The 26,524-nt window shown below is 36.4% G+C and overlaps 4 protein-coding genes across 7 annotated transcripts in view; 1 reads left to right on the top strand and 3 right to left on the bottom strand.

Annotated features, from left to right (window-relative positions):
• LOC111460983 (light-inducible protein CPRF2-like) overlaps positions 1-1,057 on the bottom strand; it is a 7,317-nt gene extending 6,260 nt beyond the window's left edge. Inside the window, exons 1-2 of one of the 3 annotated variants that reach the window (XM_023104391.1) lie at positions 462-1,057; positions 202-295 (exon numbers count right to left, since the gene is read on the bottom strand). In XM_023104391.1, the coding sequence (XP_022960159.1) occupies positions 202-295; positions 462-908 (541 nt within the window). In that variant the 5' untranslated portion in view covers positions 909-1,057. The remainder of the gene's footprint in view (positions 1-201; positions 296-461) is intronic. The other 2 variants (XM_023104389.1, XM_023104390.1) reach the window with 2 other exon arrangements.
• Positions 1,058-6,074: 5,017 nt separating this feature from the next.
• LOC111461046 (fructokinase-1) lies at positions 6,075-10,663 on the bottom strand. Of its 2 annotated transcripts, XM_023104479.1 has the most exons (6): positions 10,530-10,663; positions 9,962-10,495; positions 8,656-8,903; positions 8,276-8,567; positions 7,890-8,042; positions 6,075-6,856 (listed from the first exon to the last, which is right to left on the bottom strand). In XM_023104479.1, exons 2-6 carry the CDS (start codon positions 10,322-10,324, stop codon positions 6,470-6,472), a joined length of 1,443 nt encoding a protein of 480 aa, XP_022960247.1. In that variant the 5' UTR covers positions 10,325-10,495; positions 10,530-10,663; the 3' UTR covers positions 6,075-6,469. The 2 variants fall into 2 exon arrangements, with proteins under 2 accessions (XP_022960247.1, XP_022960246.1); XM_023104478.1 differs by having other exon boundaries at positions 9,962-10,663.
• A 5,570-nt stretch (positions 10,664-16,233) lies between these two features.
• LOC111460673 (transcription factor EMB1444-like) lies at positions 16,234-22,573 on the top strand. The gene is made up of 12 exons (XM_023103892.1): positions 16,234-17,288; positions 17,495-17,665; positions 17,871-17,955; positions 18,069-18,110; positions 18,531-18,590; positions 18,889-19,002; positions 19,306-19,338; positions 19,470-20,477; positions 20,579-20,680; positions 20,932-21,072; positions 21,857-21,982; positions 22,152-22,573. Exons 1-12 carry the CDS (start codon positions 17,191-17,193, stop codon positions 22,230-22,232), a joined length of 2,061 nt encoding a protein of 686 aa, XP_022959660.1. The 5' UTR covers positions 16,234-17,190; the 3' UTR covers positions 22,233-22,573.
• LOC111460676 (1-aminocyclopropane-1-carboxylate oxidase homolog 1-like) lies at positions 22,515-24,987 on the bottom strand. Its single transcript, XM_023103896.1, has 4 exons — positions 24,876-24,987; positions 24,384-24,798; positions 23,205-23,526; positions 22,515-23,072 (listed from the first exon to the last, which is right to left on the bottom strand). Exons 1-4 carry the CDS (start codon positions 24,952-24,954, stop codon positions 22,821-22,823), a joined length of 1,068 nt encoding a protein of 355 aa, XP_022959664.1. The 5' UTR covers positions 24,955-24,987; the 3' UTR covers positions 22,515-22,820.
• Positions 24,988-26,524: the final 1,537 nt, after the last annotated feature.

Below are 26,524 nucleotides of genomic sequence, written 5' to 3'. Positions count from 1 at the left end.
TTTTAAAAAAAAAAAAAAAAAAAAAATTGACTGCACGTACTAGATCTTCTCATATACGAGAGGTTGTTCAATACTTCTACCCACACCAAACGGAAAACGCCCAACGAAAGCCATAGAAGCTATAACTAGATAATGACCCAATGAGCTTAACGACGAATAATGAATATAATAAAATTCGTAGACTGCCTGACCGGAAGCTACCTTGCCCCGGAGCTTGCAAGCCAAATTGAAAACCACTCGACGTTTGCCCACGGTGTTCAGCTGGCTGGACTGGACTGGGTTCCGAAGACGAGGCCTGCAATCCCGAACACAAAAATGGCTAAAACAAGTTCACTTTGAAAAGAAACCGATGAAGTTTCTCAATTTCACTTCAACACACAATTAAGAGTGCAGCATTTCAAATCCCAAATTCATCAAAGTACAGTACACCAATCAGTTTCAAAAGATAGAGAAATGATCACCCTCGAGCGAGCCACAGCAGCGCAAGCCATATCAAGCTGATTCTTCAAAAACACACGGTACCGATCAGAATCACTTCGAACCATTTTTGACGGATCCAAAGACGGAATAGGCTGAGACCGATCATGATCACAATCCGCCTTCTTGATCTCCACAATCTCATCATCTTCATCACGCTTCGAAGTCGAAGACTGGGAAGCAGGAGATTCCACATCCACAGGAGAAACCGTCACGCGATTGGAGGTAGTGGAAGGGTAACTATTCACAGGCAACGACGAAACTTCCTCGAGAAACCTCTCCAACGCCCACTCGGACGCGCTTCGGTTCATCGTCAAGGAAGGATCGCGAGATCGGAAAGGAGAATGAGATGGCGGCGAAGACGACGGCGGTGGCGGTGACGACCAGAAGGAACTATCCAAGAGGTCTTCCGATGAGAAGAAAGTGTGCATCGTCGTCGTTGATCCTCAGAGTCCGACTTGTTTCGTTTTCCTCGTTTCGTACGCGCGTTTTCAATGTGTACGACATTTAAGCGGGTGGGGGGGCATAATCCGCTGCTTTAAGGACCACCATATTCTACCAATAAAAAACTTCCACGTGTAGCATAAAAATCCTCTCTTTTTGTACGGATTATCTAGTTTCTACCTACCTTGAGGGCAAGATTTTGGTTTGGCTAGGGTTGTCTTTTATGATAGTTGGAGAACAAACCTATGAGGACAATTATCTCGGCCTCCGCTCATCGACCCGAGTTCAATATCGATACATATAAACGTCATTGCTTCTGACTATTTGCTCGCTATCAATAGTAAATTTAGTAAATAAAGCATAAAAGCCAGTCTCATGATTCACTTCTCGAGCACCAAGTGACACATAAGACCAGACGTGGATGATAACGTTATCGACCAAACTTCTATATAATAGACCAACGACAGTTGGAGAATGGAACGAAACATTGAGTGTGTGGAAACCTCTATCTAGTAGATGCGTTTTAAAAACTTTGAGGGAAAATCGACTAGCAGTGAGCTTAGGCGGTTACATTTACCCTTTTAATATGTATCACTTTCATTCATATAGGTTCACGCATATGTACTTCAAGCTTTAAATATCATGACTTTTATGAAATATATGCATGAGATTCGACGATTTTTTATTTTCATACATTCATGCATGACTTCAGAAAACGTCATACAATCATCATAAATTTCTCAACCTAGCACTAAGATGTTTTAATTGTGAGCAGACGACAATCCACCATCGAGCTCGTGGTTGTCATCGATCTTAAGGAGTGCTAAAAGTCGAAGATCTTTGTCACTGCCCGTTGCCTTTGCACGCGGTCGCATGATCAGATGGGTGCTGGAGCTCGCATGGATAAGAATGGTTGGACGTTCGTAGGAAAAACATGTCGGGTCCACGAGAAAGAGAAAGGGACGACCAATTGTGTACCATGAGGATAGACCAAGTGCAAGTGAAAGCAAAATCAAGCATAAAAGATTAAAAAAAAAAAAACATAGTAGCTATTCATTTGCCTATTGTAATCTAGTTTTGACCATATAGTCTGAGATATTGTAAGATCCGACATCGATTAAAGAGGATAACGAAACATTCTTTATAAGAATGTAAAAACATCCTAACAGACGTGTTTTAAAACCGTGAGGCTGATGTGGATACGTAACAGGTCTAAGCGGAAAATATCTACTCGGGGTGGATTTGTCCTGTTACAAATGGTATTAGAGCAAGCAAGGACGCTGGGCCACCAAGGGCGTGGATTGTGAGATCTCACATAGGTTAGAGGGGAGAACGAAACATTCTTTATAAGGGTGTGGAATCTCTCCCTAATAGACGCGTTTTAAAACTATGAGGCTGACGGCGATACGTAACAGACCCATATATTCAGATCAGTTGAACCCAAACTATATACGTACAAAACGAAGCTACCCACATCTCGAAATTCTGTTCCCAAACATTACTTTTAATTTTTTTTACTTAAAAAAAAACAGCATTATTTTGGCTGTTTCTATCTGTTCTAAGAGGATGATTGACTCATTCCATACGAGTAATCGCAAGAAATCTTTTGATAGCACGGATTTCTATTCTCAATGTTATCCCACGATCAAGACAATGTTCTTCATGTGAAAAAACAAACAAACCAAACAAAAACATGTTTTCTTTCTCATACTAACCTCACAAAATTACCTCTCATTCGTCTTTCACTCCGTTTCTTTGCCTCGTAAACGAACCAAAAACAACAACTTCCAAAGTCGAAGCTCACGAGTAGGACTAAAGAGTTAGAACGTAAAACTGTCTCTTCCAGTGAAAATTTCTACCCACTGAGGGGAATGAAGCCTGGTCCGATATCATTCCAACAGAACGACATGAGCGATGAGATCAGTCAAGTTTCACATGAATGACATCGAGCCAAACGACATTCCCCACAACAAACGGTAGATCAAGAGAGAGAAACTAGAAATAAGAGAGTAGAGAGAGAGAATAAGCCATGCATTTGGAGAATTAGGCATGGAGGTGCCCTTCTATACATATAGACGTAAAGGAGAGACGAGAGAAGATTCTCTTTTGGGGTCACATGAGCAGCAAAATGCTACCACTTTTTTGCATATTGCACACATCAAGACATATGGGCTTTTGAGTTTTTGTACGTTTCTTTCTTTACTTTTTTTTTTTTTTTTCTTACTTTTTATCATCGTTCATACAACTTTATATTCGTGTTCGAGTTCAAAAATTTAGGGTTTAGACACTTCTGAGATCTATTAGACACAAAATTAAAAGTTGGGTTCTTTTCGATTTCTGTAAATCATTCAAGTAGTTGTTTGATCAAAAGCGTGTTTTTTAGGTCTCTTGTTCGTTTTGATTCTGATTATATTCCACTTCGTCAAAGTCAACTATATTAATGTAGCTTTTATTATACTTTGAATTATTTGCAAATTATTATGATGCTCCTCTTGAGATTAGTTGGAGCATATATCTTAGTGGTTAAGGAATATCTATCTTTTTCAAAAGAGCGTGAATCTTCGTCATGAAATAGTTACATTCTAAAAGCTATATCCAGACCCGAACAGCTTAAACACGCGTAATTTAACCTAGACATTTTGTTATTTACGTAAGTTAAAGGTTGATACGTGTTAAAATCTTGCACTTTGAAATTTTTCTACTTACTCTTACACCTTCGATCGAAGTGGTGTCACTGTCTGGTTTAGGTTTGTATGGTTTCTTTGTAGCATCAAAGCCAGACAGCAGGTGATATGTCAGCGAGGATGTTGGGCTTCGAAAAGGGATGGATTGTAAGATCCCACATCGATTGGAGAGAAAAACGAATGTCAGGACGGACCTCGAAGGGGGTGGATTGTGAAATCCCACATCAATTGGAGAGAGGAACGAGTATCAGAGCCAAACACCAGGCGACATGTCAGTGAGGATGTTGGGCTTAAAAAAGGGATGGATTGTAAGATCCCACATCGATTGGAGAGAGAAACCAGTATCAGAGCCAGACAATAAGCGATATGTCAGTGAGGATGTTGGGCTTCAAAAAAGGATGGATTGTAAGATCCCACATCGATCGGAGAGAGAAATGAGTGTCAGCGAGGACGCTAGCCTCGAAGGGGGTGTATTGTGAGATCCCACATCGATTGGAGAGAGGAACGAGTGTTAGCGAGGACGCAGGGCCCTAAAGGGGGGTGGATTGTGAGATCCTACATCAGTTAGAGAGGAAAACAAGACATTTTTTATAAGCATGTGAAAACCTCTCCCTAGCATACAAGTTTAAAAAACCTTAGAGGGAAGTTCAAAAAGACAATTGGACTGTTACATTTTTCGTTAAAAACACGAATATGAAGCGAAGATGCATTACATCGACGAATAAGTTATCGATTCGTGGGTATCGAAGTAAAGGAAATAGGTAATGTTTGGCACTTGAGAAAAAGAAAAAGTGGGGGGAAGTGGAGAACCTTCATCAAATGATGGGTAGCATATGCATACACAATTGGATGCCAAGCTTATATTCCAAGCTTTCAAACACACAAGCTCAAGAACTATAAATATGGTAAAGCTATTTTGCAGGGACCAATGGCACACACAAAAAGAAGGAAATAAAGTAAAGTGGAATGTAAAGTTCTATGAGTGACATGTTTTATGATTTGAAATCGACTTTGTTTTCTCAAACATATCTATCACTTTTCTTTCTTCTTTTTAGTAAGATTTTCTTAATGCTTTTCTTTAGCACGGTTGAGCGTGAATGTAAAGATTTTGTGACAAAAATTAAAAACAGATGCTAAAGTACGAACTATGAATTGAATTAGGTAAGCATTGAATATATATATATATCATCAATGACTCGTGAAGATTAGACAACTCTATGTTATATGACAAACGAGCGAATGATTGTTGAAATGACAGTAAAGATCAAATAAAGTGTGTGATAGAATAATACCGAAAACAATACCTCAACTAAAGTGAATAGGCATGAATGAAGATCATACATCCACCAAAGCCAAGAATGTCATGCTATGAGATAGGTCAAATCTTATGTTTGAGTTGAGTTGAGTTCAACTCAAAACGATTGATGAGGAGATGCATCATCACGAGCCAAGCAAGAACTTGAATAATCACTGATATGAAGAGTTTTCACATACTCCTATTAATCGATTATCACATCAGCATCTTTTCAAAATAGGATAGGACCCACGAGCATTAAATAATTACGAACAGATAGAGTGAACGCTCCAAAAGTACTATAAATTTTTCCAATGAACACTTGACTTGAAAAAGATGAACGGAGACCATATCCAAATGAGAGCAATCCTAAAAATAGAATGACTAAGAGAAACTTAAAAGAATGGAATGTCGAGTGCATAAGGTGTCCTAATCTGAATGTCAAATCCTAATCCATATTCTAGACATGGGTCGTTATAACTAAGTGAGACCGTCTTTACATGCTCACTTTAGCTCCAACATAGTAAGTCGACTATTAAGTTCCTATATAGACATGTGATCGAGTTTCGATAGTCATGTAAGGATGATATTCAAAAATAAACTCCAACCCAATCTCTTCATTTCACTGTTCAAAGAACTTTAGTTACTACTTTTAATGTTCGCTCACATGGTGGCTTCCTTGTATTTTCTATGACAAAAATAATCCTGAGAGTTATATATGAGAAGCTTTTGTTGTTTCAATTATGATATCAGCAAGTTTATCTCTTTGTCCTGCAATGAGAAAGCAAGAATCAAAGTGTTTTTGGAGTACTTTGACAGTAATGTTAAACAAAACACTAATGATTAAAGGTACCATTTATGATCTAAATGGCTATCTATTTCAAACTCTCAGAGACAATTTTAGTATGCAATCATACAGATTTTGAATGGTTTTAGTACCCAACAAAACAATCTCCTGCACCTGCACCTGCAGAGTTGAGCCCAATTTCTATGACAGGGAAAAAAGTGTTAAAAGAAGACAAATTTGAGTATGATGGGTTACCTTTAACAAAAGCTTCGAGTCATCGAACATATCTATTCAAACAAGTCGAATAAACAGCTTTAAGAACAGAAACGATTTCATTGATGAATGATGAACGAAGTGACGGAGTAAGAAACTCCCAAACCTAAAGGCATTCATAAGAAAGTTCTCCAATTTGAAATGGAAAAAGGGTATTTATATTTACACAAATGCACAGTCCCAAAGAAAATTGGTTTTAGAGCCATCCATACTGTTTATAAATCATTCAAACTAAGAACTCGTTTAAGAACGCATACAACTAGTTCGAGACAACAGCAAATTTGATTACATTCCGACCTAATGATAACATTAAAGAAGAAAACAAGAAGACTTACATCTTTGTATGCCGAAAAGAAGAGATTGTTGAAGCCAAAGAATGCCTCCTGTTAATCCCACAGCAGTTCTTGGCTGCTAGAAGAAGATTCCATAAACAATCGTCTATGAATCTAATTCATCATCAAACTTGTTTTTTACCTTTCATAGAACTGTAACTGTAACTAAAAGTTAATTCTAAGACGTCAATTTTCTTTCATATTGTGCATGTTCTAGCATAGGCAGCAATCTAGACAGCATCTTATGCAACACAACGTAATTTACCGGTCGGTTGTCTCCATTGACATCCGATTTCGACATTATTGTTATCTCTTGAGAATCCAAATTTTCACTGAACAGTTCATTCCAAAAGTCATTGTCTTCGTTGATATTTGCTTTCATCATAAGTTCTAATACTTTTTCCAAGGTTGCAACACTCCTACCAGCACCACAACCCATGGCTGTAGCAGCACCCACAGCATTCGCAATTGTTAGTGTGTCCAAGGTTGGCAAATTGTGTATATAGCCGTAGGCAATTGCTGCTACGAAGCTATCTCCACATCCAACAGTGTCAACAACATTCACCTTATTCACAAGCAGAGAAGCTACATTTAGCAGTTATAGCACGCACTAGGTGAAAAAACTTTCAAGAATGCAAATAAATATATTTTTTTTATAGGAAACATAAACCATTTCATCGATCGATGTATGAAACAGATACAAAAGGAAATCCTATCAGAGATAATTACAAATGGAGAAAAATGAATCCAAGAGCAAGATAATTACAAAGACCTTCCAATCTAAACTGATGGCATCAATAACTAGAAAACAACCTATGTTGAGCACTTCGTTGAGGCCGTAAACGGTACAAAACCACAAAAAAGAACAATAACAAGTACAAAACCCCATCAGGGTAGAAGTTAGAAATATTTTTAGGCTGGTAAAGGTGTGCTATTCGTTAACGATGGAGTTTGTCAATAGGAGTTGGTTATAAACAAAGGGAGTGGGCGAGGATGACATAGGGGAGTACCAGAATGTAGATGTTGGAGATGTTATTAGGATATTGATCTTTTAGTAACAAGCCAAGGAGTTTGTTAGCCTGAGTTGGCTATGATTACCCGAGAGGAAACGCTCTCAGTTTCTTGGACTAGGTAGGTTATTTAGGCTTGATATACTCGAGAGGAAACGCTCTCAGTTTCTTGAACTACTTGAATATTCTACTGGATTTTCTTCCCTTCAATATTGCTTCTATTTTCATATTCCATTTTAATTCTCTAGTTTCTATTAAGATAATTCTCCAGAACCAAGGGGTCGACCGAAAGGGTAGTGGAGTTACATGGTTAGTGTGTACATCAGGTGATTCACGTCGAGATTTTAGTGGGAATCGTCACAAACTAGCCATGTAACTCCACTACCCTTTCGGTCACAAGCCATCAAAAACAAAGACCATCTAAACTTGCCATTGAATGGAGCTCCATTCAATGGCAACATCACAAACTAGGCTATAATTAACATCTCCACAAACAAAAGTCACAAACTATTCATAGACATCAAGGAAATAACCTGAAAAGTGAAGTTAAGAAATTGGATGGAAGCATATGGAACATTAATCTAATACCTTGAACGCAGGTGCACACGCGATGCCCGTCTTAGTTATCAAAATCGAACCTCTCGGACCCATTTTGACAATAACCCACTTTGTACGCACGCCTTTCTTTAGCAACTCCTTCCCTGCTAGTATTGGATCCTTTATGCCAGTCAGGGACTCAGCCTGTGAAATGAATTAAAGATAGAGTTAATTCAGCAATATTTTGTGAATTGTTCTGCTAAACAGTTTCTAAAAAGATTATGCATGAAATTTAAATGGACGACAAATGTTTTCTTTAATGGAAAATTGAGCTATAACGAAAGGAATGAGAGAATACAACAAGACATCTTTTATTATATGCTTACAACTGAATGAAGAACATCTCATATGATACTTAAATGAATTAAGAAGTTTACCTCGTCAGACGTTAGAAGTAGAGCATCACTCATCCTCAAGAAATGGCCTAAAGCACTTATTTCATCAGGAGTACCAACAGACAAGCTCTTTCCACGTGGTCCAGGATCAAAAAAGATCGACGTTCCAACCTCCAACGCATATTTTACAATTGAAATAATGAAGTTAGGTGTGAGCTCATCAAAGCCATAACCATTACAAAACAGGACCTTTGACCGTCTAATAGTCGTCTTAATCTCTCCAGATAGTTCGTTAATCCAGCTGAAAGCAGGCTCCTTAGAGAAATCAGCTCGACTGAAAAAAAAAGAAGAAACGATTCATATAAGAGTTAAATTCACGTAACATGTTTTTCTTTTTTTTCTTTTCTTTTCTTGGCTTGTACCTGCAAAAACCATGTCTTTGTAGTGGATCCACCAGAACCCAACATAGAAGAGTCTCATAAAAGGTCTTAGAACTGGCAACATGACTAACATTACTCATTCCAACAGTAGAAATTCCTTCATCATGAAGTACATCAAGAAGAAATTGGCCATAGATTTCATTTCCCACATGACCAATTGTAGCACATCGAAGTCCCAATCTAGCAGCCGCTATTGCCATATTGCAGTTGCCGCCTGCTTCCCAATACCGCTGCCATACAGAACCACATACTCGATTAGAGATTAAAATATATAATTTTTCAGAGAACGACGATAAAAGGCAAAGGACTTGTTTGCTTGGCCAAGAAAAACTTTAATCTGAGACTGAAAACAGTATGATCATGTGAAACTATTCGGTTCGATACGTGGTTTGGAAAGGATGCTGTGAAAACCTTATAAGTACTTCTCTTTAACTCAAAGAAATTTCCCGATCGTCCCTACACTACAACTTGCTGCCTTATAAATCAAGCTTGCCCGATTAAATCATAACTTTTAATCTCATTGAGGCACTCATTGTCAAGTGTTCTCTGTCATTCCCACTTTTTCTGGTTCTATAGATAACGGTGTCCTATAGGTTAGAAATGCTATACTCAATAAATTATGGGGTCAAGAGTCTTTGAAAATACACCTTCCTACCGAGTCAATCCCTTGTAGAATTAGGATTACGACCAACATTTCCTGATAGAAAACTAACAACGTTAATGGAAAATCGTCTTGTAACTATTTAAGAAGCATAGCCTGCAACATACCCCAATATGCAGCAGACAATAGTTTAAGGTGAAGCTTATATAAAGACAATAAGGTGAAGCTTATATCAAGACAATGTATGAACAATATCGATGTAAAAAAAATACAATGTCATAGTATAATGAACCCATAAACAGGAAAGAAATATTTCACTTCTGAGAGATTTACAGATATAAGACCATAAGTAGAGAGAGAGTCAAATTTATCCAAACGTTTCATACTATGAATGAAATTGTTTCCTACCCAATAAGGAACTATAACTATGTGTCCCCAAATACCTTACACAATTAAGAAAAGGGCATGAAAACCACACAAATTACGGACCAAATTCAGCCAAATCACATTCATAAACTCCCAGGTAATGTAGTGAAATGAAGTGTTAGTAAGAATTCAAACAACGAACAACTTACTTAAAATCCTCAACTCCACGAACAACAGCTTATTGAGATAATAACAGTGGTGGGGCTCCATTTACACGCACTAAAAACAGGAAAAAGACGGCTAAGAACAACAAAAACAAACCTTATCAGGAGGCGAGGAGGACAGGCGTTCCATATACGCCTTGCGTTCATCGTCATCTTCTGGAGGTAAATTAGGAACATTAAGCACAATATCGACACATAGATTTCCAAGAGTAGCAACATCTATATCCTTGGCATTAGCGCTCCTGAATTTAGAAACCGCCGCACCCTCATTCGAGAAATTGAAGGAGCTCGCAAAATGCTTAGGCTCCGATACTTCAACCTTTTTGCAGCAAAGAAAAAACCGACTGGGTTTTGGAGAAATCGAAGGACGAACCCCAAAACTCCGATAAAATCCAGGGCGAGAAGGAAGTCCGGTGAAGCAATGGACAGAAGAATCGAGAGAAACAGCGGTTAGCGGCATTCGGACGGGAGTTTAAGACGAAGAGCGAGGGAATTAGCGTTGTGGGTTGGTGGGTTTCAAGCAGGAAGATGAGAAACAAGAGGAAATGGAAGGAATTTGAAGCTCGACATATCGAATCAACCAAAATTATCCGCGAAATTGGTTCTTTCGGATTTATTCCTTCATGGAATCCAATGGCCACTCCAAACGCCTCTCTCAGAGCATCTGATTGATACCGCTAATCCTTTGCTTATCGTTCACAAATGCTTATTGTCAATGAGCCAAAACCCAAGAACCAAGAGCCCCTCGCTTCACCAGCAGGCCACGACCTACGACCCGCCCCCAAAACTCACAAAGGATTTCTGGTTTAGACGGAAGACCATAAGAGTAAATAAGAAACCTTTTTCTAAAATCTTTTTTTTTTTTAATATTTTTTTAAAATATTTTTTTAGATGAGACTAAGGACGGGATTATACTTCGGACTACCGCCCAATTTTTAATATCACACGGTTTAATATAAATATATTTTCAACATATATTAAAAAAATTAATTAATTTATTTCGAGATTTTGTTGTATGTTTTCTAATTTATAAATATTATGTTTAATATTAAAATTTTAATTTTTGGTTTATTATGATTTTTTATAATTTTTTAATAAAAATTATATTAAAAAAATAAAAACTTTAAAATAACTATCTTTTTTCGAAAAATATTATTGGCGGGATTTCGATTATTATTATTATTATTTATTTAAGGATATTTTAATAAAATGTTACGAATGAAAAATAATTATAATAACCTAACTTTTATAGTAATAGTCTCTACTTTGAAAAGAAATACAAACAATTTAATTTATTAAAACAATAATTTCTTGCGCGTAGGCTTCCAACTGAATTGACTTTACGACCTTGTCGCCCGCTGGCAGAAGCTAAGCACTTAAAAAGCGCGCTAAGAAAGGTTGCAACAGTCTACCAGTAGCATAAGAGAAGGATACTGTACATACAAAAGTCTTCCCACAATAGTACAATAGGGAAAGTACACATCTCGTTACATGGCTCTAGAACATTCTCGTCGTCATACAGGTAGCTAAGATAGCATCTGAATTGACAACAAAACTCAAATGAATATAAAATATATTTCGTCTAATTTTTAAATTTAATTATCTTTTTTTCAAATTCAAAATATTACCCTAATAAAAAACCAATGTAATTTTAGAATAAAAAATATATACCTTACATGAAAAGAATTTTTTTTTTTTTTAATTTTTTTTAAGGTAAAGATGGAATATAATAGAAAGTTTATGCCCATCAACTTTACTTAAATTAATAATTAATATATTATTTTAGAAAAAAAATAATGGTCAAATCTAAATCATAATTATAATTAGTATTATTAAGATTAATTGCGTGTTTAGCTTGATTTTTAAAATATTTATGGAGGATTAAAATGATTTTTCTTAAATATTTGTCGTTAAAATTTTAACCATTTTAAAATATTTGGTAATCAAACTAATTTTAAATCAATTACTGTGGTACTCGAGTAAAAGACAGGTATATGAATGAACCAAGGTCACATCCGAATGAGAGCAATTCTAAGAGTACAATGTCTAAAAAAGACATAAAAGAATTGAAATCACTGTTATACCAACCAAATGCATTTTCTTTTCCGTGACTCAATCATAAGAATTCAAATATTAAATACGATTTATTTTTTGAGTAATTCTATGTTGGGTGAGTGAGGACAAAACATGTTGGAAATACTCGTGTTGATCTGTGATGATAGTTTTCACTATTGGAAGCGATGAGCGAGTGACGTGACCATATCGTATGAAATTGTCAGAGCCATTAGATACCGAATCCAGGTTTCGAATTGTGGACATGGGTCATTACAAATGGTTCCAGAGCAACAATCTCATCCCGAGCGGGTGGATAATCAACTAAGAGTATTAGTGGCTTCAAAGACTTGATAGCACCTTATCTTACCAAAATTTACATATGGTTGGGATGAACTCTATGTGTTCTTCGGTGGGTAGGTAGGATTTGACATTTTTAATATCAATTTATCGTATACTTTTAGGACGCTAACTTTGATTTGACGTCGAATACGATTTATTTTTAAAAGTTTATTAGTTTAAATGCATCGAATACTTTTAAATTTTAACGATTAGCTAGAAAAAAAAGGCATTAATGGAGTATAATTAGATCGGTGGAAAGTATTCGTCGAGATCTTAAAATGGTTAGTCATGAGTGGAGTTGTATCGTAAAAATGGTGAAGATCAAATCATCGACATTTTGAATTGTATTTAATATCTTATTCATTGAGTTATGCTTGAATTGGTATTTACATTTTATTTTAAATATTATTATTATTTATTAAATTAGATAAATTTATTTATTTTATTTATATGCTAATTTGTGTCTATCTTGAAATTGTTGTAAAAATATCTTTTATATTAAATAAAGAATATCTACGAATATATAGAAAATAAAGATTCATCTTAAAAGATACGTTCATATCTTAACCTGATCAATTTTTATACAGCAACTTGAACGTCAATGTATGTAAAGGATGCTAATGATGTCACGAACGATACATTAAAATGATTTTCTTCTTATTTTAACAAATAAAAAAAATTCCCGTAATATTTTGATTAACAAAATTCATAAATTCAATAATACCTTTACACTTTTAAAAAAGTATAAAAAAAAAATTAATTTTATCAGTTTTGAATAAAAACCGTTGATATTTTATTTCAAAAATAGTTCGAACTTTTATTACGGTTTCAAAAATACTAACTTTAAAAAAATTAAATTTTTTTATTAATAAGTGATGTTTAAAAAAAATTCAAAAATATTATTTGAACATTTAAAATTTTTTTTTTGGCATTTTTCAACTTTCTTTGAAAATTTAAAGATATTTTTTAAATAAAATATTAGCGGTTTCTATTCCGAACTAATTATACAATTTTTTTTTTAATTTTTTAAAATTTAAAGATATTTTTTAGACTTTTTAAGGGTTGAGAGTTGAACGTTTATAGATATTTATCTGACAAAATATAAAATTTACGAGTATCTTTATTAATTTAATTATAAAATAAAATAAGCACAAATTCTAATATAAAAAGTGTATATATATATAGTAATTATTTTGTTGGGACTAAATCAAACGAAGCAATGATGAACAACGTTGAATGAATTAGGTTTAATTAGTGCTGTTGTAGCTTTCTTAATTACTCAATCTTCTTCATTAAAATATTTATAAACGTATTATCATTCGATTCTCTAACAACTTAGATTTGTTCGGACCACTAGCGTTCATTTTTTTTTTCTTTTCTTAATGTGAATTGACAAACCCAGTAAAGATTTGAACAAAAGAATGGCCGTTAAAGAACAAGACAGCAAAATATTTAAAATCAGGAGATTTCTCAATTAAAGTCACTACAAAATATTTTAGTTTATTTGTCTGCAGTGCTATAACGTCCCACATCAATTGTAGAGAAGAACAAAACATTCTTTATAAGGGTGTGAAAACCTCTCCCTACCATACACGAGCGGATGCTTATCTTTTATCAAATGTTATAGTATTAATCATAAGGTTTTATCGAGTCGGGTCAAATATAAACAATTTGTTTATTTTTTCAAGAGGACACTATCCACTAATGTCTCGAGTATATATATGCATTAATGGGTTTTCCATTTTGATGCCGATCGATATTGACTGAGTGACATTTAGAGAGAGAGAGATATCAAAGTTGTCACTCATTGCATAGAAAGACTAAGGACTCATCTTGTAGATTACATGTTAGTAAAAAGCTAAGCTATGAAATCTACTAGGGATCATGTTGCTTTCCTAACTCCATTTTAGAGAGAGAATCTAAAGACATACCCAATTTCTCGATTTTACGTTCTTTTGATCGATTATTGTTCGTGACCCGTTTGAAAAATATGGAAGAATTTTTAATTCCATTCGTTAAAATACAAATTTAGCTGTTAGTTTCTTTCGATGATAGATATATGATGTATTTTGTGACACCAAAGTAAATGAGGAGTACATGAATGAATCGATACCATATTTGAATGTATGATAAGATGACTAAAAAAACAAACATTTTAGGAGCAATGTCTCAAAATATGCTGGAAGAACTCGTGTTGGTTTGTGGGGATAGTTGTCATGTAACCATGTTGCACGGGAGTGTCAATCGCACTTTTGATGACAGCGGACTTGCAATTGTGCGACACTCACTTTTCAACGACAAGTGAGCTAAGCCAATTCGTTCTTGCGTCGCCTACGACCAAGCGACGTATGCTCGAGCCTCTGGATTCGGTTTTAAAAGAAGGTTTTAGAAAACGAGGGCAGAGAGAGATTTTCGAAAGAGAGATTTTTGAAAAAGACGTTATATAAGCAAGCAAGAGAGAAATAACAACGACTCACAGTATATAACCTTGGGTAGGGAGAAGTTGATAACTTGTCGTATCCCCTTATAGTACATTCTGAGGCATCTCATGTCTGACACGCCTACATATGATATTTCTGAAACGTCATATTTCCTAGAAATACAAAAATAAAACACTAGAATATGAAAAGACATAAAGGGTTAGGCTTGTCATGGGCATACGGCCATGGGCAACACGCCTTAGACGAACAAGACCGTGACATCGAGCACATGTATTTTTTTTTTTTTCAAACTTAATTATCCATAAATAAAGTAGATTAACTTTTTGTTCTTCCCTATAATCACTCTCCCCTCAAAAATAGGAACAAACAAAAGAAAAAAAGAATGATTGAAAATGAATGGCAATAATCCCACAAGATCACACACTCTTAAAACATACACACATCATGGGATTCCCCAAATTATGTCTTGTTGGTGTGTTGCATCAAACATGTTTTTTTTTTAATTCTATGTTATTACAAGGTTAATCTAGGAACACGTTACTTACTTATTACTTATAACAGTGAAGATTGTCCTCACCGACTAATACAGGTTCTTAGTGGAAGATGCATCTTATTAGTATAGACCGTAACTTTCAATTCTTTTAAACATTCCTTAGGATCTGTTTCATTCATATGTGATCTCAATTCATTTATGTACGCTTCCTTTACTCAGATCTGAAAAATAAAACATTACGATAAAAACAAACTCTCTTTAACTGGGAAATGGGACATGGAGGGTAATTGTGACAACTTTTAGAACAACAAAATCATGGTTGAAAACGACCTCAAAGGAGGGTTTAGGGTTTATGCCAAACATTCATATGCCCTTTGTCCAACAAAAAGGCTAACCATTACAAAAAATAATGCCATTTTCCTTCCTTACCCATCATGTTGTTTCCCATATTTCTTTGACGCTTTCCACAAAATGAACGTACCAAAGAAAAAAAAAAATCAATATAAGCATAGCTCAACTAATTAAACCATCTTAGCTTAGTAAATTTTGTCAATATAAGCATAGCTCAACTGATTAAGACATATATCTCGACTAAGATGGTATCATCGGGAGAGTAATCGGTATAATTATTAGGTGTACAATTTTTTTGACTTCGTTCGACACTTTTTAGGTGTTGAGAAGGTGAACATATAATTTAAGCGGTCGATACGTATTTTTAATATGCTCCAACTACACTAGTATAATTACCGATACAAGCATAATTCAGTAGAGATTTCAACTACTACTGTCTCGATCAACTCGAAAAAAAGAAAATTATAAATATGGTATTAATTAGTGGCAAAAAAAAAAAAAAAAAAAACTATAATTTCCTTTTCCCTTTTTGCCCTCCGTCTCCATTGATATTACGAAAATACCCCCACTAAAAAGGAATCCTTTGCTAACATACGCTGAAAGAAGAAGATTGGCAAGGGCTGAGCGGCGCCGGTAATGCTAAAACGAGCCGTCCGGTTGTATTAAAGCCGTTGGGTTTCAAGTTCTCCAGCATCCGTTATTGTTGTGTGTGTGTGTGTGTGTGAATCTGTTATTGTTCCCTTCACCAATTGAAACAAAGCGATCAAAATTCAACGGAAACCTCAGAGCTTTCTCGCTCTCTTTCAAGCATTTCAACCATTTTTCCTCTGAGGAAAGCTGTGGGATCTCTCTGTGAAGCCAATCTAAGAAATAGAAAAGCGACAATGCAAGAGAAATGTAGATCAGGGCGTTGAATTTCTCTGTGATTCTCCTTATATCTTTCGGTCAAAAAGCTTCAATCAATACTGCTTCTCTCTGTAAAGCGGCTTCTTGAAATCCTTCTCTTTGACGCCTTTTTGGGTTTTTTTTGGTTTCTGGGTTTTGGTTTTGGGTTCTTATTTGATCCTTGAAAACACTTCTTCGTACTCCTTTTTGTTGTTTTTATGACGATTTCATAAGTTTATCCATGTCGTCCGACATAAGCTAGGATTTGATTTTGCCCTTGTTTGAGTGATCCGTGGTGGGTCTGAGAGAAAATCAGCCGTATTTGAGTGTTCGTTTGGGATTTTATTCTGTTGCTGCAGTTATTGTTCTTCATGGATTGTTATACTTATATGACCTATAATGGAGTCCACTGTGTCAGAAGCTATGTTGTTGATGCTGAAATTTCATTGATATCGTCTTGTTTGTGTTGAATTTGTTGAAGAATTCGTGTATTTGAGTTGGGGTTTTTTGGGGCTGTTTGAGTTTAAGGGGATGGGAACTGATCGTCTGCTATTACCAACAGTTGGACCGCCAATAAAACGGCGAGCAGGGTTGAGGAGAAAGCAGGCTGGTAGAGGCTCTTATAGGGGAAGCTAGGAAAATTGGGGGTTTTTCTTCTCAAGGTGTTTAGATTTGGGGGTTTTCAACGTGGTTTTAGGAACACGCCCTGCTTTGTAGTGTATTTTTTTAGGGGGCATTTAGACAAAATTGGTTCAGTAAGCGATGGGTACTACTGATTTGCACCAAATACTCAAAAGCCTTTGTTGCAACTCTGAATGGAAGTATGCTGTCTTTTGGAAACTTAAGCATCGAGCTCGTATGTAAGTCGATTTTCTTGTCATTTTATCATTGAAAGTTACTGTCCATTTGTTAATCTGGTTCGTTGATGGCTAACCTACGTGTAACTTATCTAGATAGTCATTATAATCTCGACCTTGAGGTTAAAGGTTCAAATCAATAGCAGTTTGGGGAATATAATTGATATAAATGTTTGATCTGTTATCTTTTAAATTAATGTTGAATTCAGGGTGCTGACTTGGGAAGATGGCTACTACGACAATTCAGAACAACATGATCTGCCAGAGAGCAAGTTTTACAGTAAAACGATCGAGAAGTTTCATGATGGACGTTATTCACACGACCCTCTAGAATTAGCTGTGGCAAAGATGTCTTATCATGTATATTCTCTTGGGGAAGGGTAAACATCTCAACATTTGTCATTCTATTTGGTTATTTTAAGATTAGTTCAAGATAATTTTGGTTTAACCACCATTGTTCTTGGATATATTCTTATAGTTTATCCTTAATTCAAGTTTCTTAAAGATAAATCGGTTTCTCTGGGAATCTCTATATAAGGTTCTAATTGGCTTCACCTTGTTTTAATTATTATTTCCTTTTGTAAGGATTGTTGGACAAGTAGCAGTTACTGGAAAACATCAATGGATTACTGCAGATGAGCAAATTCCAAATTTCTCTTCAACACTTGAGGTGCTATATTTTCGTGTTGTGCAATAATTTAAGTTAATGAAGTTTATCATGCTTGTTTTTTGACTATTTCGGGCTGTATTTCATTACTCATTTTCCGATCACTTTTTTAATAGTACTGTGACGGTTGGCAAACTCAATTTTCAGCTGGCATTAAGGTATGACAGCCTTTCTTTCCCTTCGCCCACGTTTGAGTGACTAGTGTATTTCTCCACCGGATTTTAATTTTGACTTCACAAATTTGGGAGTCGATACTGTGCTACTCGACACGTTAAGTTTCTTATTTTTTAGTTTGAACCCACGTTCCTCAAGGATAGCAGTGTATTATTACCCATAATATATGATTGCAATAATATTCATAGGTTTTCTGAAGTATGATAACATTTAGTGTTTCTCGTTAATATATTTATCATCTCGAATCAGCTTATAGGGTGGGTTTGGTCATGAATTCAACTGTTCATATGCTGTCCTGATGAACAGTTTGAGAATAAATCCAGATTATTCAATTTTTTCTCTGCTAAATTCCGTTATATATTCTTTCGAACTCTCTACTTAACTGTTATTTATATGCTTTGTAGACTATTGTTGTTGCAGCCGTTGTCCCGCACGGTGTTTTACAGCTTGGATCTTTAGATAAAGTAAGATCATCTTCCTTCTGGTAGATTGTGGAAGTTTGTGAATTATGATCCGAGCTGAACGTCAACTTTTTGTTTGGGGTTGTAGTATACATAATTATGCTCAATCCTAGCTGTAACTGACCTTGTTTCATACGATAGGCCCCCCCGACATTATAATTATTTCAACTTATTGTAGCCTTACATTCCTTACAATATTTGGTATTTGGTTTTTGGTATCTGTTAGAGGTTGGTAGCCTTCATTACAATACTCGTGATGCTTTTGGTTTTTTGATGGGTCCTTTTTTGTTATTGGAATTAGGTCATTGAGGATGTCAATCTTGTGGCTCGCATCAGAAACGTCTTTCTAACTCTTCAAGAGTCTTCAGCTGGGCATATTAAGCCAATGCATTCTTGTGAGAGTTCGGGATATGTGGTAACTCCCTTTCTGTATCTTTTACCTTCCTCTCCAGTAACGGCCTAAGCCCACTACTAGTAGATATTGTCTTCTTTGGGTTTTCCCTTTCGGGCTTCCCCTCAAGGTTTTTAAAACGCGACGGCTAGGGAGAGGTTTCCACACCCTTATAAAGAATGCTTCGTTCTCCTCCCCAACCGATGTGTGATCTCACATCTCCCATCTTTAACTGGTTTAGGCAATTAAATAATTTGTCTGTATTGGTTTGATGTGATAGGGTATGTGCTAGTTATGCTCATGATATCAAAATTTTCTTTTCTGTAGGCAGACATTCCGTCTAGAAGCTTAGCAACAGAGGTGAGCCCCGGTCGCATTAACAACTTAAGACACCTATGAAAATAGAGACAGTACAGTTATTTGTTGCCTAAAATTTCCTTCCCGTGATCATACTTAGGAATATTCTTTTAATAGTTTACTTTTTTGCTCAGAAAAATGAAGTTGAAATGGTCAGCAAGGATGTGGGTATAGAGTTGTCAGGATCTGGGGGCATTAAATCTCTAGAAATCAAACCAGATGCTATCAATGTGGACAGTTTTAAGTCGCAAGTGAGGTTGCTTGATGACAGGATATGTGGAGGGGAGCCTAGTGGGTGCAAAGATATCGCTGTCGGTTTGAAACAAAAAATCAATGTGGGATCGCAAAACTCCGAAATGGGTATGGTTAATTTATCTGGTCCAGCTGAAAAGATCATAACAGATGAAGCATACTTCCCTATGAATCCTCAAGCCTCGTCTGTTTGTGGACTTAAACACTACGGGATGTGTAGTCAAACCAACCCTTCAGAAATGTACTTGCAAAATGATGTCGAAGCATCAGAAACTATTAATGTGTATCCATCAAATTCGTCGTTGAAGTTCCCTGCTGGTTATGAGCTACATGAAGTACTAGGACCTGCTTTTCTGAAAGATGCTCTTTATCTTGACTGGAAAACCGAGTACGTTTTTGGTGGTAAAGCTTTTGAGTTATCTGAGGGAACAAATGGTAGCCATTTGACGTCTGATTCACCGACCGAGCATCTTTTAGAAGCAGTAGTGGCTGATGTTTGTCATAGTGGTTCTGATGTTAAAAGTGACACATCTCTATGCAAATCTGGACAGTCTCTGTTAACGACTGAAAGAATTCCCGAGCCTTCGACAAATGTTACGTCTGCTTGTTCAGAAGGTTATACAATGGGTCAAAGTCAGACATCTTTTATTGGAGAGGAGATGCAGAACTCTTTAAGCTCATCAGGAGTATGTGGGGTGATGTCCACAAAAGGGTTTTCGTCGACATATTCTGGTACCGGCAGTGAGCACCTGGAGCAGTTTTCAGAACCTGCAAAGAACAGTAAAAGAAGGGCTAGACCTGGTGAGAGTTGTAGGCCGAGGCCGAGGGATAGACAATTGATCCAGGATCGAATCAAAGAACTTCGGGAGCTAGTACCAAATGGAGCAAAAGTAACTTACGAGAAGCCATTCTTTCATCTTTCCTTGATAGAAGTATAATGTTTCATTGCTTTTTTGCTTTATCCACTAAAGTTTTCTTGCTTGTATCACAGTGTAGTATTGATTCATTGCTGGAGCGCACAATCAAGCACATGTTGTTCTTGCAAGGCATCACTAAGCATGCTGACAAGCTAAACAAATGCGCCAACATGAAGGTAATTGGCTTCGAAACCGAAATGTAGCAGGAAAGTTAACTTTTTTTGAAAGGTTAAGAACTAAACCGGACAACTATTGTTTAAAATGACCCTTAATGCCACACGTCGCATCCCTTGTTATAGTAGGCTTAGACTTTCAACTTGTCTGCACTTGAGTAACATTTTTATATGAATTCCAAAGAAAATAGTAACAGTTTTATGTTATAATCTTGAATACCGTTTTCCTCTTCTTGCATGTTATGTATTTATAGTTGCATCAAAAGAAAAATGGCATGCTAGGATCCTCGAGTACTGATCAGGGTTCAAGCTGGGCAGTTGAAGTCGGTGGTCAACTTAAAGTCTGTTCGATAATTGTGGAGAATCTCAACAAGAACGGTCAGATTCTTGTAGAGGTATGAATTATGAAAATTCATCTTTTATTTATCATGATGTTTCTTGTGTGTGTGTATCTATATATATATATATATATATATATATATATATATATATATATATATAACTTTATCATAGAGAAAAATATTAGTCAATTTCTCTTGGGTAGAACAGTTTGTATCGTAACACCCCAAGCACACTACTAGCAGATATTGTCCTCTTTGGGCTTTCTCTTTCGGGTTTCCCCTCAAGATTTTTAAAATGCGTTTGCTAGGAAAAGATTTCCACCCCTTATAAAGAATGCTTCGTTCCTCTCTCCAGTCGAGGTGGGATCTCACAATCCACTCTCCTTAGGAGCCCAGCGTTCTCGCTGGCACTCATTCCTCCCTCAAATCAATGTGGGATCTCACAATCCACCTCCATTCGGAGCCCAACGTCCTTGCTGGCATATCGTCTAGTGTTCACCCCTCTTTGGGGCTTAGCGTTCTCGCTAGCACACCATCCCGTGTCTGACTCTAATATCATTTGTAACAGCCCAAGTCCACCGCTAGCAGATATTATCCTCTTTGGGCTTTCCCTTTCGGGCTTCCCCACAAGATTTTTAAAATGTGTTTGATAGGGAGAGGTTTCCACACCCTTATAAAGAATGCTTCGTTCCCCTCTCCAACTGATGTAGGATCTAAGAGTATCCATTGTTCATATTGTTTCTTCAGTTGAACTCGTTTATTTGCTTCAATTTTCCGTCATCGGTCATTTACTTTTTCCTTAGTTTAACATAACGACAAGTGATACACCTGTATGCAGATGTTGTGTGAAGAATGCAGCCATTTTTTGGAGATAGCAGAGGCTATTAGAAGCTTGGGATTGATAATACTAAAAGGCATAACAGAAGCTCATGGCGACAAGACATGGATTTGTTTTGTGGTTGAGGTATAAACAACTAAAATTACCAGCACGTGAGAGTTATTCTTTGCCTGCAACATGTAACATGTTTCGAAACAACTAGATACATAGATTTGAACTTTATATGCTATAAATACTGGATGAAAATCTGTATATTAGCAATCATTGTTTGATATCTAGTTTTCAACGATTGTAGGGGGAGAATAACAGAAACGTACACAGGATGGATATCTTATGGTCACTTGTTCAAATACTACAGCGCAGTAATACAATGTGACAGCTTCAACGCCTCAACTTTTTGCCACTGTTTGTAGATTCCTCTGTAAAATATCATGAGTTTCTTGTTGTGAATCCATCTGTCTCCAGCTTTATAGACTGCTGCAGAACTTTTCTCAGAGATACACCTTTCCCCATTCAGTCCTCAAAAGTTGAACAAAAAGGAAAAAGAAACCTAAAGAAGGGTGCTCTAAAAGCAAACCAAGTTTTTTTTTGTTTTTTCTTTTGGGTGTGTTTTCTAGCCAGTGTTGTCATTTGTTTGAAAAAAGCTTTCCACTTGATAGAGTGCAACTATTCTGTATTTGTACAACCCATTTGAATAGTATAAGTTCATTTGAACAATATAAGTCTTTATTTTTTCACCCCTTCCCACCCCCAAAAGAAAAATGGATATTCATTCTTAGTTTTGTTTTGGTGTAAGATCCCACATCGGTTGGAGAGCGAAACGAAGCATTCCTTATAAGGGTGTGGAAACCTCTCCCTAGTAGATGCGTTTTATAACTGTGAGGCTGATAGCGATACATAACGGACTAAAGCGGACAATATCTACTAGCAGTGAGTTTGAGCTGTTACAACAAGTAGGAGGTTGTCATATTCTAAAATAGGGTAAGGCTGAGCTACCGTCTAATCCCTTCAGTATATAGTTGCTCAGATACTCATTGATGTTAGTGGGTCTATATATGGGTGGGTTATCCTCTGATTGAAACTCTTTTGCAGGTCCATAAGGTGTGAGCCTATGTTTTGCGCTTGGATAAAAGAAACATGCTGCTGATACTCTCTTCCCATTGCTCCTTGCCAACACCCTATGCTCTACACTCTTGATCTTGTCATTGGTGATTAGCTGCATGGTATCGATACAAAACAATGTCGAGTTATGCCACTAATATATGTTTGTTTGTCTGTTGGCACGTTGATAAAGGGCTAATATTTGACGTGGAGTTTATGTATATAGATAGATAGAAGGCAGGCGCACCTGTAGAAGGTCGCCGATGTTGGCGAGGAGTGCTCCGGGGAGAGGAGGAACATGGAGCCATTGGTTTTGATGGAGGACTTGGAGGCCACCAGTGTTGTCTTGGAGGAGAATTGTCAAAGCAGAAGGGTCTGAATGCTTGGTGGTGCCCAATGTGAGCTCTGGTTGAGGACAGGGTGGGTAATAGTGACACACAAGAGTTTCCGATTTCATGCATTCTAATCCTGCAAGGTAATCACTGCTCAGCCCCAATGCCTCTGATAGCAACTCTGATATCTTATCTCTTAGCTCTGTCATCTGCTTTATGTATTCACTCACTGCCTCTCTGTCAAACACAAAAAGAAACTAAGATGAGCTTTTTATCAACCTATTTTTGTATTTTTGTATGGAATAACTTAGATAACCGTCCAAGCCCACCACTAGCAAATATTGTCCGTTTTGGCTTGTTATGATCATTGTCAATATCACGGTTTTAACACGTGTTTATTAGAGAGAGATTTCCACACCTTTATAAGGAATACAATCTACCCTCTTGGAGGCCAACGTCCTCGCTGGCACACCGCCTGATGACTGGCTCTGATATCATTTGGAACAACCTAAGCCCACCCCTAGCAAATATTTAGGGCTTGATATCAGTCTTATGGTTTTAAAATGCATCTACACAGAGAGATTTTCACACAAGGAATGCTTCTTTGTCCTCCCCAACCGTTATTATGGATAATTTCAATGGTTAGAAAATGTACTAAAAATAGGAGCCTTTATTATGGGTAATTTTAAAACGTGTCTACTAGGGAGAGGTTTTCACATCTTTACAAGGAATACAATCCACCCTCTGGGGTCTAGTGTCTTTGCTCGCACACCTCTCAGTGACTAACTTTGATACTATTTGTAATAGTTGAAGCCCACTGCTAGCAAATATTGTTTGTTTTGGCCTATTACATATCGTCGTCAGCCTCAGTTTTAAAATGCATCTATTAGAGATAGGTTTCTATACCATATAACAAATGTTTCATTCCCATCTTCAACCGTTATTACGGGTAATTAGAATAGATAGAAAATGTACGAGCCTATGTAACTTTTTTCTTTGGTTTTGGACAGCTGTTTTGATATGATGGAATCAAATCACTTGAAAGGTGTTTTGAAAATGTACAACGCTAGTGAAAAAGAAGGAAGGATTTGAACCTGCATGTGGGTGGATATGCCTGAGGGTTGAGAGGGCCATGTTGATACTCAAAAGCTATGGAGTCTCTCCAACTTGCAGCCTTAGAAACAAGAAGATCACCATTACAATAAAACCTAACCTTTTGTGAAAGATCCCTTGAGTACCACTTCATCTTCTCCTCTCTTGGCTGTTCATGAAACTCCCTTATGCCTTCCAACATTCTCTCCATTACCCCATTTGGGACTCCATGGTTCACCATTTGAAACAGCCCCCACTTCTCACATGCCTCCCCTATCTCCCTCACCACCTCCTCCCTTCTACGCCCCTCCCTCAGATCTATCACCGGCACCTCCGCCACCGCCACCTTCCTATTTACACTCTCGGGCGGGTGGATGAAGAACTTCGGGATCGTCGTGGCACCTCTATCCATCAAACCTGTTAAACAAAATGAACAAGATCATGCACCATTCAAACTCAAAACAGACACGAATGAATTCAAATTCACTCGAGACCTTTTACTCCCGACTTTGTATCGTCGAACTCCTTCACTTGTCGAGCTCTTTGCGAGTCGTCGTCACCGGAGGGATCCATGTGGGAGGAAGTCAACTATTTGAAGGAGGAGGTTGAGAGGTATGGAACTAAGAAGAGGAAGGATTATATTTGAGGGTTTTATAAGGATTTGGTAGGAAAGGCCATACCATATTGTCTTCCTATAGACCACAAACTAAGCAATCTTTCCATTTATTATTGTTTTTTTAAGTTGAATTTCAAACTAAGCAATCTTTCAATTTATTAATTCTTTATTTATTTATATAAATTTATGAAATTCATGGTTAAATTTTGATTTAAATTATTATTTATTAAGTTGACTTGGAACCTACCTAGCTCCATGGGACCCATGCTATCTATCTATATATATATATATATAGATTGAGGACGGTGTATTCCATCAGCTGACCCTTATCTTTGAGCCTAAAATATAATAAATTCAAAGTTGAAAATAGAAACGTCCATTTAATTGTGACGACAAGGCGAAAACGAAAGAAAGAATGGGGCGATATTTCTTCATGTTAGCTAAACAGAACTAGAGACGAAGAATATAATCCCTGTTCCTGACCCCGTCCAAATCTCCACCCTACCCAGAAAAAATAAATCAGAATTTTGCAGGATGAAGATTGAAATAAGAGGCGGAGACAAACTTCCGTGTCCCACTCGGTGAAAATCTTGTATTAAAAGACATCAACTATTTTACATATATTAACGAGCGTTTTTAGTATATATATATATATATATATATATGTATATATATAATTTAAAATAGAAAGATTACGACAAGGCGGAAACGAGGGAAAGAATGGGGCGATATTTCTTCGTATTAGCTAAATGAAACTAGAGACAAAGAATATAATCCTTGTTCCTGATTCTGTCCAAATCTCCGCCCCACCTAGTGAAAATAAATGCAGAATTTTGTAGCATCGGAGACTGAGTTTCTTGTCCTTATTCCACGCTCGGTGAAAATCTTTTATTAAAAGATATCAATTATTTTACATATATATATAATTTAAAATAGAAAGATTATTTTATATATTAGACATGTATTTTTTTAATACAATAGTATGGAAGATGAAAAATGTGTGGTTTCAATTGAAAATGACCCATTACTAGACATTTAATTTTCCAATATAAAAAAAGAAATATTTTATATTTTATATTATATTTGAAGGGAAAAATGAAAAATAAATGTCCCATTTATTGTATGAAAGGGCAGCTTTGGAATGTGTGAGAATTATATAATGAGGTTCAACTAATCTACACATCATTCATTCATTGCATTCATTTTCTTCTTTCTTTAAATTACTTTAAATTAGTAAATTTTAAAAATTTGTTGTCTCAATCGTATCGACACGTGTCTTAGTCGCACTTAATTTTGACGTTTTTATGAATGAGCCACCGAGAAAGAAGGTACGACTTACTTAGCTTTACCCTAGTTTCAGTTCCATGACTATCACTGCAATGTCGTCATTTGTACAAACGTGTCTTACATTTACTTAAAAATTAAATGTAGCACTGACTTTGAGTATTTTACGTAATGTTTAGAGAGTAACTCCATTGATGGGATTGAGAGATGTTAATACGGTGGGACCTATGCTTTTATTAAAAG

This window comes from Cucurbita moschata, unplaced genomic scaffold (genome assembly GCF_002738365.1).
Source record: "Cucurbita moschata cultivar Rifu unplaced genomic scaffold, Cmos_1.0 Cmo_Scf00024, whole genome shotgun sequence".
Taxonomy (NCBI): domain Eukaryota; kingdom Viridiplantae; phylum Streptophyta; class Magnoliopsida; order Cucurbitales; family Cucurbitaceae; genus Cucurbita; species Cucurbita moschata.
The sequence above is the reverse complement of the archived record's forward strand: the minus strand, read 5'-3'. Positions and strand labels throughout refer to the sequence as shown.